This window comes from Homalodisca vitripennis, unplaced genomic scaffold (genome assembly GCF_021130785.1).
Source record: "Homalodisca vitripennis isolate AUS2020 unplaced genomic scaffold, UT_GWSS_2.1 ScUCBcl_1061;HRSCAF=4203, whole genome shotgun sequence".
NCBI classification, from domain to species: domain Eukaryota; kingdom Metazoa; phylum Arthropoda; class Insecta; order Hemiptera; family Cicadellidae; genus Homalodisca; species Homalodisca vitripennis.
In genome coordinates, this window is record NW_025777214.1 from 39,936 (window position 1) to 54,049 (window position 14,114).

At 33.1% G+C, this 14,114-nt stretch overlaps 2 protein-coding genes across 2 annotated transcripts in view; one reads left to right on the forward strand and one right to left on the reverse strand.

The window, feature by feature from the left end:
* The window catches only part of LOC124371201 (probable phospholipid-transporting ATPase IIB), a gene marked incomplete at its 5' end in the record, with an annotated part of 63,195 nt that overhangs the window by 34,417 nt on the left and 14,664 nt on the right, over nucleotides 1-14,114 (forward strand). Inside the window, 1 exon segment of the mRNA XM_046829531.1 lies at nucleotides 2,557-2,733. Coding sequence (XP_046685487.1) covers nucleotides 2,557-2,733 — 177 coding nt within the window.
* On the reverse strand, nucleotides 4,133-13,004 carry LOC124371200. The gene is made up of 2 exons (XM_046829530.1): nucleotides 12,706-13,004; nucleotides 4,133-6,698 (listed from the first exon to the last, which is right to left on the reverse strand). The coding sequence occupies exon 2, from the start codon at nucleotides 6,685-6,687 to the stop codon at nucleotides 4,186-4,188; it is 2,502 nt and encodes an 833-aa protein (XP_046685486.1). The 5' UTR covers nucleotides 6,688-6,698; nucleotides 12,706-13,004; the 3' UTR covers nucleotides 4,133-4,185.

Genomic DNA, 14,114 nt, shown 5'->3' on the forward strand with positions numbered 1-14,114 from the left:
CTGGTTGGCTTATTCTCATGCCACCATGTTTTGATTTCTCATCATATTTTCTAGTTGTGTTTGTTTGTTTTCTAATTTCCCTAGAGTTTCATCCAATCTCTTATTCAGGGATTTTTCTACCCTATTTCCCATGTCCTCTATTTCTGTAAAACTACTGCCCGTTACTGACTTGTTTTCTACATCCCTAGTAGCCTTACCATTTTATGTATCCTGGTCAAGTTCTAAGTTAGTTTCTGTCCCTATCTACTTACCATTTAATTCATCTAGTCTTGTTTTAAATCTCTTATTTATCTTTTCTAATCTTTGATCTATTTTCTTTTTATCATCCTCAATGTGTACAAACCTTTTCTCAATTTCCCTCATATCTTCTTCTCTTTTATCTTTTAATTTCTTTATCTCCGTTAGTAACTCTCTCTAACCTGACTTTTAAGTTTATTCCTCTCACCTTTGTTTTTTCTCAGCTTGTTCGTTTATTTCAAGTCTGACCCCCTCCTCCAAGTTCATCCCTTTAAGTCTTTATTGAAAGTATTTAAGTCTTTATTTATCTCTACTCTCATAACCTCCGTTGTCTCTACTATTTTATTGTTTAACTCACCTATCATCTGTTCCATGTCTCGTTTTAACAGTTCATTACTTCTTTAAAAAATTTCCCTTTTTTAGTTCCTCATTATTCTGATCTATTTTATAATTCCAGATCCCTTAATCCCTTCATTATTTTTATCCATCTTTTCATTATTTTTATCTATCTTTTCATTCAAGTCCTTCCTTAATTCCTCATTATTTTTTCTTTAAACCCTCACCATATTTTTATCCATCTTTTCATTATTTTTTTTTATCTATCTTTTCATTCAGACTATTATCATAGTCCTCATGAATGCAATAAGACCTTCATCCCTAGATCAACTCCTACTGAAAATACTGACTCTGCTAACCTCATTCTCTAATGAATTTCTGTCATCTCTTGTCGACACTTCCTGTTCTAAACTGTATTAGGGGATGACCAACCTAAAAACCCTGTATTAGTTGAGCTATGAAGATCTATTTCTATTGATCTAAATATTGGTGTGGGCCCTTCATTATTTTGTTCGCCTTCCATTTTGTAGCTATGTTTAATTTGAAAAATTTAATTTAGGCCTTATTTTTGTTTTATTAGCCTACCAGGAAAAATTTTACCAATTTATATTATAACTAGGTTGTTCAAAGTTATCAAACTTATAGACTAATAATAATTTGTCATTACTTCTTCTAGACACACACCTGAAAATACAATTTACAATTATATAAAAACAGTAATTTTCACTTAGTCTAAAATATGCTACCACTACCTACTTAAATTAGTTGTTGGAAGTTTCGAGGCCCTCCAGTTGGTGCGCCAATTGTTGTAAGCCAAATTTGATGAGATGTCAATTTTGATGAGGGACCGCTCGTTGCTGCGCCTATTGATGTAGGTCAAATTTGATGCGAGTGTAAATTTGATGAGAGTCCCAGGTTATATAACACCAATTTGCTATGTGTCACTCCCACGTTGGTTACGATAATTTGCTGAAAGTCAGTTCTTTAGAATTATTCACTCACCATGTAGTTGTACGCGCCTTGTCACCAGTGGCACGTTGTTATACATGTTGTTCATCATAGTATCGGTCGCCATCTTGCCCAATGCTAGCTGTATTTCCTCGTATTACTCAAAAATTATTAGATTTGAATGTCTATGGTGTTATCACCAGAGACAAGTCTGTGTGTATGTCAGGGTTCCAAAATATATTAAGTAATAATTACAAAATTTAAACATCACTCCACACTTTTTGTAAAAGGGATATTTAAAGAAAGTCAAAGCAAGTGACCACGAGATTAGTTTATTAAATGTCACACTTCTCAAAAATATTATAAACTCACTCACCTTGCAGTGCTTTGATAATTTTAAAAGTCTAAACAATATCCTATCCTTGATTAAATTTCAATATACTATACAACAGATCATTTACTTTCCCACGAGAACTAACACAACCTCCTTGCTTCGAGTCTGATGGTAGAAGAACGAATCTCCGTTATAATACGACGGATACTGATTCAAAACAACACTCATCTCTTTCTCTCGTTCAAATCAGCGTCTTAAACGAATAAAATTTAATTTAATTCTTTCTTATAATTGTCGAAATTTATCACGTTTACGATAATTAATCAATTTAAGTATTTCTATTTTCTTTTTATTAATTTTTCAAAGCTTTTTTATTTAAATTTTTAGCAACATGTGCTTTATGACGTCATAAATTTACAAGTCATTCATACCACAATTGGCTCTTCTGCGTAATTCTATTTAATGTTTTTGTTAAAACACGAATTTTGGTTATGTTTACTTCATTTTAATTAATCAAATCTTTTCCCGTATAAAGTTCAATAAATGTCTTCGTTATTAAATAAATCTCAATTTCGACAACATGTGATTCACTGATGTCACAGTCTGCCGATTCATTGACGTCACAGTCTGCCAATTCCCCGCGAATATTCAAATGTCGTAATTTGACCTGTTACACAATGTTAATGTATTTATTTGTTTAGGATACTACAACTGGCGAGATCACATTCTACTTGAAAGGGGCGGATGTGGTGATGTCTGGCATTGTGCAGTACACTGACTGGCTGGACGAGGAATGTGGCAACATGGCACGTGAGGGCTTGCGTACACTCGTTGTGGCCAAGAAATCTCTCACTGAGGAACAGTACCTTGACTTTGATGTGAGATACTGGACATTTTCTACCTTTATCTCAGCTTAGTTATTAGTTTATGAATATTACCATCTGTTGTAATTAACCAAGTTCGAGTTAAATGTGATGTGTCATGTTTCGTCTTCATAGACTATACTAATATACAAAAATGTGAGCTGCAAAGTTGGTTCACAAGGAACTAAAAAGCAATGCTGTTCATATATTTTATGATTTTAAGTTTGACTGCACAGTAGTTTCTATTCTTTTTATAAACGTTCACTAAACATATTTAAGTTTAACATTATTTCATCACAAATTTTTCTCAAATGTGTATCTCGGTGGATTTGGTTAGAGAGGATTCCATAGATGTTCAATTACATATAAATATTAGCCTACTTTTTTACACTATAATGTAAATATTTTACTGTTTTGTATTTGCAATATTACATGTGATATCTGTGGACTAACCACTAAATCAAAGCTTCTATTTATTTTTATTTGATTGTTTTTGTCACTTATAATCAAATAGATTGGTACTATTTCACATGATGAAATGTTACTGTGTTTGCTGTGAAAGAATATTACTTAAATATAAACTTCTTGATAAAATAGAATAAAATTTAAAACAAACTGTAAAGACCAAAAACTAATAAATTATAAAAGAATTATGTAGAAAAATATGGTTTGCAATTCATAATTTTGGGATGGATTTCTTTTTTTATTAATGGTATAAAAATATCACTGAAATTTACGGAAGGTTGGGAAATACAATTATCTTTTAAAACCGTCATACACGCACTTTTAATTTTATTTCTTTTAGTCAACTTTGATCTGTGATTTGTCGGCGTTTGGTGAACTGTGTGAAATCGCTCTAAATCGCGGCAGGACCAATCGTTGTGAGTTGCCAAGATTAGGCTTTCGCGATTCTCGCTGTGTGAACCGCTGCTACAGGCGGATTAATAGTAAGAGCTCTGATATGGTACAAGTGGCAAATTTTATCCCATTCTATGCTCATTATTTAGCAAACCATATTGTTGGACGCATACCGCCCCCTGCTTGTGTCGTAACCAAGATCTAAAAATCAATGCCTATTTAGTAGATGCATCCGTCCATTTCTGCATAAATCATTGACATCGTTAGTGAGATAAGGAAAGGTTTTGAATAGTTTCACCATTTTGCCACGTCTGAGAAACGATACACCTATATTCAAGCTGAGTTGAGATGCGAGAACCGGCAACAGTCGCCAAAATGCGAGGCTAGGCCACTGCACACACTTGTGGCGCATTTTGGTGCTAGATACTGAAATCGACCACTCTGTGTCAAAAACTTAATTGATAACAAATTACTTGTTTATACAGTAAATCATTTTGTACTTAGTATCTTTAATCTACTTCTAATTTCTAATGAAAGAAAGCAACATTTTCAAATTATTATAGCTATATTTTGCTTTCTTTCAAATATATTTGTGTTTGATTTAAAGATTCACCTTTGTCTTTGTTTTATTTTTACATAATTTTCAAGCTTTCTGGCAGCATTTGATAACAATCGATTTGTATAGGCTGGACTGTTTTTTCCTGTAATTCTAATGTTTTTCTTCCTTTTTTTATTGCCTTCGTTCCATTTGGCATTTATCACATATCTGTCTGTTGTTTGTTTCTTTTTGGCCTCTTTGAGTATTAATTCTAAATCTTTAATATCTACTTCTAGTTCAATGTTTGTTTCAAAATCATTTGAAGCTCCTGAATGAAATTTGATAGCAGTTTCAGTACTAGTTACAGTCATTACTTGTGTCGAGAGTCTACTCCCTGACTCATCTTGTTCTCGCAAATATCTGTGCCAAGTAGAATCATCAGACTTTATCACCTTAACAAATCCTGTAGATACAACAGAGTTTATATTATTATTTTTATTAGTTTGTGTTTTTGTACTAGTTGTTTTACTATTTCGGGAACATTCCATTGTCGGTTTTTCAAATCGTATATTGTTTGATTCTGCACTCCAATTTTTTACATTTTTATTCAAATACGTTACTTTTACTTCATTGTCTTCTGTAGCATTTAAATATGTAGCTTCAGATTTCCCCTTAGCTATGTTAGTTCTAAGTTGTTTAGTGAGAGTGTCACTAGTTTTTTTCTGACTAAAGTTTTCTGCGTTTACTTCAAATGAGTAATTACATGACTCGTAACAATCTGTAATTGCTGAAGTCAGTCTCTTTTCTTTCTTAGTTCTTTTCAATTTTGCTACTGGTTGTTTTGTAATATGGCCTTTATTGTTAGTATAGAAACGTTGAATCCTCTCTAAACTCTGTTGAAATGGCCGGTGCAGTGTTTTATCTGTTGGTTTTAGTTTCTTAATTTCTTTCTCAAATGCTTGATCACTAACGTCAAGTTCACAAATAAATGAGGAAATTTTTCCAACAGCACTTATCTGTTCGATATCATTGTTAATTGGTGGTAGAGGCATAACATCACATTCCATTCCCTCTTTTAATGCCAAGTTCTGTAACTCTTTCACTATCAAATGTTCAATTCTGCTTTTCTTTTTCTTATTTACTTGAATTATATGCCCTCCCCAATTAACCACACTCTTTTTTGTACGTGGTGATTTTTTCTTTTTCTTGTATGGTATATCTTTCTTCCCGATGTTACTTGCATCACCCTTTGCATCCTTCTGTTGATCTCTTGAATATTTATTTTCTCTGATGGATTTGTTATGTCTATCCCCAGACGGTATGTTTGTTGAATCACCAATAATATCTAATGTTTCTGGTGGTGATTTTGCTTCCTGCAGTGACCGGCAGTCACTCATAGAAATTGATGTTTGCAAGGATGGTGAAGTGGTGTAAATAGGTTTAAAGCAACAAGTATCAGAATGTGACTCAGCAATCATTTTTACCTTAAGTTTTGGTTTACTTTCATTGAAAGTTTTCACCAATTGTTTATCATTTGGTTTGATGACGGGTTCAAAATAACTTTGATATTGTACAGGCAAAGTGTCGACTTCGCCTTCACTTTTGTTAGTTTCACCAAAATTTTCCATTGCATCCACCAGTATGTTACTTACAAGTTTCCCTAAATTATGAACTGGAGCTTTCTTAGACTGCATTCCAGTTTGGTTATTTTTGTCTTTATCTATCACCAATTTCATGTTATCTACTTCTTTCTTTAATGCTGTCAGTGCTGTTTGAACAACATGGTTTTTATCTGCATTTCTAGTTGGTAAAAAAATATTGCTTAGTTTCTTGGCAAGTGAGTCTTTTCTTGGAGTCATTACATTTCTTGCTTTGTCCTTTGTAAAATGTGATGGGGATACTCTCTGGTAACCTTTTGTATAGTGGATACTTAAGGGACTTGCCTCTGGTAAAATTGTCACAAAATTGCTTCTGATATTTATGCTATTATTTGTATCCTCATTTTGCTTATAGTTTTTTTTAAGATGGTTTATTGGATTTTCCTGAATTTTATGTTCTACACTGTCAAATTTTTTTATGTTTTCACAATTTGGTTTAGTGATGACCCTTTGGAACCAATTCCTTCTTTTCTCAGAAGGAGATTCGCTTCTGGAATTTTTCAGCTGTGCTTGAAAAGGGATGTCTGGTGGGCATTTCCTAGAATCACAGTCCTGTGCAGCCTGCTCTTTGCTCTTATTGTGTTGTATGATAGTTACTTCTACTAGCGAATTTGTTGGGGTGTTGTCTTTTGTCCTCATCAACTCTATTTCTAGTGTTAGTTCTACGCTTTCTCCCTTCTGGAGTTGGTTGTTTTTTGTTACATTTGTTATGGTCTCTGACAGAATAGTACGCAATTTTGAGATTTGTGGAGGTCTTCTGTTAAACCTTTCAGGCAAAACATTGCAATAGTCATCTTGTTTGTTCATGTTTCTATCAATCATGAAATCACATTTTCTATCAAGTGTATAGGTATAATGTAAAGGACCAGCTGTACTTTCCCTGTAGTAAGAAGAATTACTGTCATAGTAAGGCATTTTTGAAAAACCTGAAATTATATTATATCAGTTACATTCATAGAAAATATATATTTGTATGATTTAACCCTTTGCATGCCAACGTACCGGTATTACGGCCGTCGGCTACTCAACTGAAAATCGCCAACGGCCGTAATATAGGTACGTCACGTTTTTCGCCTGTAATTTTCTTATAGTTCATCTGATTGCCGCAAAATTTTGACTAATCGATAGTCGATTAGTTACTTTGCAACCACAAAGTAGTTAATTCCTTTATGGACTGTTTGTTTGGTCGTATTTGAGCTTCGCAGTTGTTGAATTTTTTGGTCGAGATTGAGGTTACGTTCGTGTTGCTATGCGTTTTTTACGGTTGTAATTCTCTCATTACTTTTGTTGTTAGGGCATTTTTACTATGCCCCTTTTATTAGATTCATTGGTACTTTGGGGTTATACCGACCACACCCAGACATGAATCGTTATTTGACATTTAGCTTCAACTGATTAATAGATTAGCGTAGAACAATATTTCGTCGATATAAAACAGGAATTGTCTTATCGCAACCCCTCCCCATCCTCAGACAGTTGACATTTAGCTTCTACTGATTACTAGATTAGCGTAGAACAATATTTCGTCAGTATAAAACAGGAATTGTCTTATCGCAAACCCCTCCCCATCCTCAGACAGAGGTCAAAGTCGAGCGGTGTAGTAGATAACGTGATTGCAGAGTCTCGCCGCCCGTTCGCTTTGTTGTACTTTCGTATTTTACCCCTACATTTCTCCAAACACAAAAATTCAACAAAAACAAACATTACCAAACAAAAACTAAACTCTTTATTGAAAATAACACACAAAACTTGTTATTATTCTTGATCAAACTCCGCCACCCAAAATGCGAGTGCCTCCGGCCGAAGGTGCTTCCGAAGCTCGCGCTGATGTCAACGAAAGAAAAACATCCCTCGAGATAGTATCTATCAGTAAATATAATTCTAGAGGGGCTGATCAGAAATATAACTTGAATTGTAATGGAAAGGCAATTATGTACCATGCAAAAAACTTAAATAATCATGTGATGCCGCGGCCTGCTGTAATCGGGATTCTCGAGAAAGATAAGATAACAGCGACCACAATACCGATCACAATACCTGGAAATGCTTGTTGATTGATGGAATGTTAGTTCTGTTACTCAAATACATCGTTTTATAACGTTCTAAGTTCATTGAAAAAAGTTTTAGCGAATCTGACCTCATTAACAATTGATAATCTTTGTAAGTTTGTAATTTTGTAATTAAAGAGTTGTTTTTTCGTTCTACAATGTTTGTTTATAATATATCTATAAATTTATTTTTTTGTGTTCTCCATACTGGTGTGGTTGGTATAATCCCAAAGTACCGATTTGTATAGTGTCAAATATTGATTTGTGAATATAGTGTAACATTACATACAACGTCCATGCAAATTACAAAAACTGTGCCCGTGTCACATTTAGTGAAAAAAATCATAACTGGACTTCTATATAAGGTAGGCTTTTGAAATTTTGTAATTAGGTTAAGGGTTAGATATAGTTTACTAGGATATAACAGGAAATCAGCATACATTTTTTTTAAACCACTTATTTGTGCTAAAAAAAAATGTTTTTTGGAAATTTTAAATTTTTTTTCTTAATTTTTAACTTTTTTATAAGTTTAAAGTACATTTATGCAACTAAAATTTACCAACAGAACAAGGGCATTTCATAAGCAAAATAATGGTAAAAAATCATCAATATCTGTTAAAAAATAAAAAAGTTATGATACATTTAGTGAAAGCTTGCAAAACTGCTGAAAATGCCCTTGCAGCCATTCTTTTGTTGCGGACGTGACAGTTACACACCTTCTCATTAGAATAAAAATTAAAGTTTTTTTTTTTTTTCTATAAATAATTAAATACCAAGCAGATAGACAAATGTGTATACAATTTCATCCTGAATATAAAATACATAACATTATTTGTTTTAATGCCATATCTAATAGAGTTTGGTGTTACGGACGTGACGTGAAAAGCACCTAGGTTCTGACATAGTATGACAACTGTTTAAAAGTCTGTTAATTATTTGAGAATATGCAATTTAAAATTATCTGTGATAGTCTTAAGAAAATTTCCTACTGGGAAACATTAATGTCTAATCAGAAAACATTGGAAATAAAAAATAAAAAAATGTAAACATTGTTACGGACGTGACTGGGGTTTGTTACGGACGTGACAATAAAGTAAAAATTTTCTCATTAAAAAACCATTTATTTGACACAATGCACACTTTAAACATATATTATATGTAATAATATAATTAATAATAATATAATCAATGTAATATATGTGTGTGTGAGGGCTAAAATCGCCATGGGCGAGAGAAAAATCACCGTGAGTGGTGGAAAAACTTTTACCTGATCTAAAACCTGAATAATGTAAAAAATTACAAGAAGAATTATTACTGACTAGTCAGTAACAATAAAATAATAATAATAAATAAAATAATGACTAAATTGTCTTAGTGACAGAGGCTTTGACAAAAGTCCAAGTCCCTAACTTTTACAGAGCAACATCATTTTTTTAAACTGGTAAAGAATTCTACCTCCCTTGGTAATTATATCAGGTTTTTAGGCAAAATGCCAACGATCTGGTCACAAGATATAAAGCTTATGTCATTTTCATTAGGCTTAAACGTAGATTTGCCTCCATAAGGTTCCATAAACATAACTTCAATTTCACGATCAGGCTGTACTTCTCCTTGAGTTACTGCCACAAAATTCAAAGTCTTTTTACCCCGTGGTAAATGAGAACGACAAGGTACACATCCAGCTTCAATTCATCAAATGTGTATGGAGCAGGTTTCGTTGTATTTTCTTCTTCTTCTTTAGAGCTGTCCTCAGAGTCAGTATACACATCCCTTAAACCTATAGAAGCGGTCATGATCTTTTGTTAGAGTCATTGAACTAGAAGGGTTGTCTTCTTCTTCACTTGAAGGTTCATCACTTAAAGATTCTTCTACAATTGGAACTTTTAACATCAAAATCAACCGATGTCTTACCAATGAGCATGTAGTTATCGTCATACCCCTGAAAGTGATGCGTTGATTGTATTTTAGGTATCTCAATCAGGTTGTCCCATCTTTTAGTGAGGAGTGTTGCAACTGAATCTACTTCAGCCTGTGGGACAAATAAAATGACAGTCTCTTTGCACTTTACTTTGGCTGTCTCATAAAAATCATAAGGCGTGCTCACAAAACATTGCCTCCCTTGAACTTCCCTCCAGGACAGTTCTCTTGACAGAACCTCCCACTCCATCAACTGCCCCTTTGCCGTGCCCCGAAGCAAAAAAAAATTCCACTCCAACGTAACTCCAAAATCTTCTCTCAGCGTAGCAGACAATTGCGACATTATACCGGCTCTTAAATTGGCCTGCACAGTTGTCTGAAAAAAACAATCAACTTATTTACTTGTGGAACTACTTCCTTAAATTTAACTTATAATTGCCTTCATAAAAGCAAACACTGAGTTTTTGCTGTGTTTCAAGTCATCACTTATGACAGCAAAACTGTATACTTTGTCATTGTGCCAAATACAACAGGTAAATATTGTAGTTTGGTTATGAGCCCAGTGAGCGCTTTGAATTTCATCCTGTTGGATGATCGAATAATTTTCTGCAAAGTCTACTTGCATTACAGCACTTTTTGGGTTCTTGGTCAAAGATTTTTTACACTTCTCAAAGTATTGTGCCTGTTACTCTTTTAATATATGTGTGCGTCTTAAAAATGCAGCTAGTTGACTGTTTAATGTTAAAACCATCCTCTTCAACGTTGTAGTATTTTCTACCAACTTAGGTCTATTATTTACTGTTTTCCACTCCTTCCACTTGAGCCCTTTTATTCATATCAACATCAGAACTCAGCAGAGTCTCTAATTTTTGAATACAGTTCTCGCATTCATTTGTCATACAGGTCACTGATTCTGTATCACAACAAACTGACCCTAAAAGCCTCATTATGAGTTTTTGGGAATGCAGGATGAAATTTAGATATTGGTTCAATCAAGAACGAGAAGTTGGCGTGTTTAATGCAAACACATACTGTATGGGGCATCTCACTTAAGGGCAGGATGTGTTTAGGCCGCAAGCTATAAAAACTTAGATTTTTGAAATCTTCTCGTCTGGATGCGAACTTTTAAACTGTTCATAAGCCTCTCTAATTCCCATAACCATAATGGCGAATTTGGATCAGGCCCCGTTTCCCAGTAAGAGGGTCCTTTACAGATTTGACATCCCCTTTTTCCTGGAGCCTGACGGCTAATCTCATCATTGTTAAAAAATTCAATCACGCTCTGTTTGCACTCTTCTGATAGTTGTCTTGATCCAGATTTTCTTGTTTTAAAAATATTTTTAACTATCTCAGGACCAAGGTTTTCATACATTAAACGCTTAAAAACTGCACTTTTTTTGACGGACTCTTAGGCAACAAAGCTTTTACCTTCTTCACAGCCTTTCCTAGGGTTCTTGGACTTTTGTAAGAGCCAAGAACAGACCCAGAGGACTTCAACATTAACATTTTTCTTTCTCAACCTGCAACGACGCTGTCTTTCCCTATCATTTTTTTTTCCCTTTTTAGGAGTAAAAGTTTATTTATCACCATGTAAATCTTCTTTTTCCTTAGCTCTGACGGCTGTCTTACGCAACTTATCTTTCTCAAGATGCTCTTGCCACTTAGTTGGATTTTTCCTTCTTCTTCGCTCTGCATTTGGCAACACGATCTCTACTCGACATTTTCTGGAAAAATAAAACAGGTTATATTAGTTTTTAAATAACCACTCCAAAACTATAAGTTTAAGACTATAACATAACTAGAAATGTAACCTCTTTGTAATCAGTAGGCCTAAGCGGTGATCACATCTGCCCACTTCATCCAGTTGCGGTGTGGGTATGTCCAGTAACTCAGTAACTGGCGAATAGGAATGCCCAATGAAGACAAGTGAAGGTTTTAACCTTTACTGTTTGTTAGGAATCCATTAAAATTACAAATACTGTAGGCTATCTAAGGGTTTGATATCACCACTCACCCACAACCTTAATTATATTGGCATATTTTACTCAAACGAAGTTTAATGTTTAGCACACATTTTTTTAAGGTTGGAAACACAAGGCACCATGTAAGCCTAGGCTACTGAAATCACTGCAAGGTACAAAAACAAACTTCAAGTAGGCCTATAGGTTTTAAAAGCACACACAAGCTGTTAAACACTGCCTTTTCCATATCAGACAAGATAGTATCGTGTTTAAACAGTACGAGATGTCACGTCTGTAACACTTATTTTTTGTCGAAAATATTTTTATTCATTCACATAAAGACTACCAATTAATTAAAAAAGGTACACTCCTAACTTTTATAAAATTTCATGTTGATTAACCAACTATTACAATTGGTATTTAAACTTTTAGTAGTTTTTTTGTTACGGACGTGACATCAAGAATTGATTTTTGTATTAGTTAAAAAAACCAGCAAAAACTTACCAAATCAAAATGAAAATTTCCCCAGTTGAAGAGAAAACTTCAATCTTCTTGAACATAACCTCAATTTGTTTGGAGGGAAACTATTAACAATGTATCAGCTGTCCAAAAAAAAACATATGTTTGGTTACATCTAGCCAGTAAGAAAGCTACAACTTCAAAGCTAAAGAAAATGACAAAATAATTTTTTTTAAATGCAAAATATTATCAGTTCTACTTTTATTAGATGTTTTGAAAGGCTTTATTTAACGGTTATATTAGGAAATTCAGTAATTAATTTTATATACCCTTAGGTGTATGTTTGAAAAGAATGGCTGCTTGGCGTTTCTGGGTAGTACTTTTGGAAAATGGGCTGGCATGCAAAGGGTTAAACAGGCCAATATTGTAACTCAAAGCGCTTCTAGGTTAAATGAAATACACATATTAGTATAAATGATTTTTAGTATAATTATTACAATTTGATCATCTTATAAATATTTTTAGTATATTTATTTTAAAGTACTTACCTCTTAATTGTTGGTATTAATTTTAATTCAAATAAATTGAAATTTAAAAATAAACACTGAAGTTTACATTTAATTCAAAACTCAGCACTGGTGACCATTCAGAGGATCTATAATTATTTTGACATCTATAATTTGATACAGTTATTTAATTATATCCAACTATGGTGAATTTAACGGGGAAATTAACCCTTTGCTGGAAGAGCAATTTATTAAGTCAAAAATAAATAGTTAGATAATTTGATATATTATTTGTTTACAAAATCACAATAAACTTAATTCTTCCTACCATGTTCAAAGGTTATGTTTAACAGCTGAATCTTATAACTATTGGTTACTACATAGTCAATGAAGGGAAGAAAGTTTACTGAATCCATTTTTTTACATGTGATTTCAGTTCATTTTGACTCATTACTTAACCCTTTCCTGCCCATAGGCTCCGTATGGATTCAGTTTCTTTCTGATTTTCTAGAGCTAACATCTGAAATCTTACAGATTTTAAACTCTGGGGACGGGTAAATTTGATGTTTGGGTGGGAAAATGATTTTTTTCATGTTGGCAGACCTGTAAATTCTCAAAAGAAATGGTTTTGTTCAGCTGAACTCACAGCTACTATATCAACTGCTGGATTCATAATTTTCAGAGATAAATTAGTATTATTTACTATTGTTATGGAAAGTGGGAAAAAATTATTATGATGTTGCCTGGGCTTTCACAAATGTATTTACTTACATAAAATTAAGATAAGTGGTATAATCTTTTGTAAAACACCCAAAGTATAATTGAATCCGTATGGATTCAATAGGCATGACAAGTTCATTGTTTTATGGTAGTGAAGTTCTTCCTATGCCTGTAAGTGCCATATGGATTCAGTTATTTTGTTCAAACGTCATGGTTCCTGCTGTACCTGTAGGTGCCATATGGATTCAATTTGATTTACCTGTGACTAGTATTTAACTGTGTATATTGCAATTTGTAATAATTTTGACCAGTATTGTAAATAATACATTGTTCAAGAAAATACAAAATGTTATTGTTATTATTCTCCTATGTATCTAAAAGTTTATTTTTTTTTTTTGTAAATTAGTGCCATATGGCACCTATGGGCAAATAATTGTGTAGTGACAAAGTAATTGATATTGGATACTTGTGTTCCTATAGAATCCATATGGACACAGTTTCCTAAATGTTTAAATTGTAATGGATTTTCAAAATAATTAATGAAAAGTGTTTACTCAAAGTGTAAATAAAAGCTTGTTTACAGAAAATTATTTTTTTTCTTACTTTTTCATAATTTGGGCATGAAAGGGTTAAATCATGTATTATGAATGAATGAAGAAAGTTTTGTTCTTAATATAAATGTAATGGCACCTGAATATTACTATAAGTTTAATATTTCTATAGCAAATCTT

Excerpts from the sequence above, each read along its gene's own strand:
- LOC124371200 (XM_046829530.1), bottom strand. The coding sequence starts at position 6,687 with ATGCCTTACTATGACAGTAATTCTTCTTACTACAGGGAAAGTACAGCT.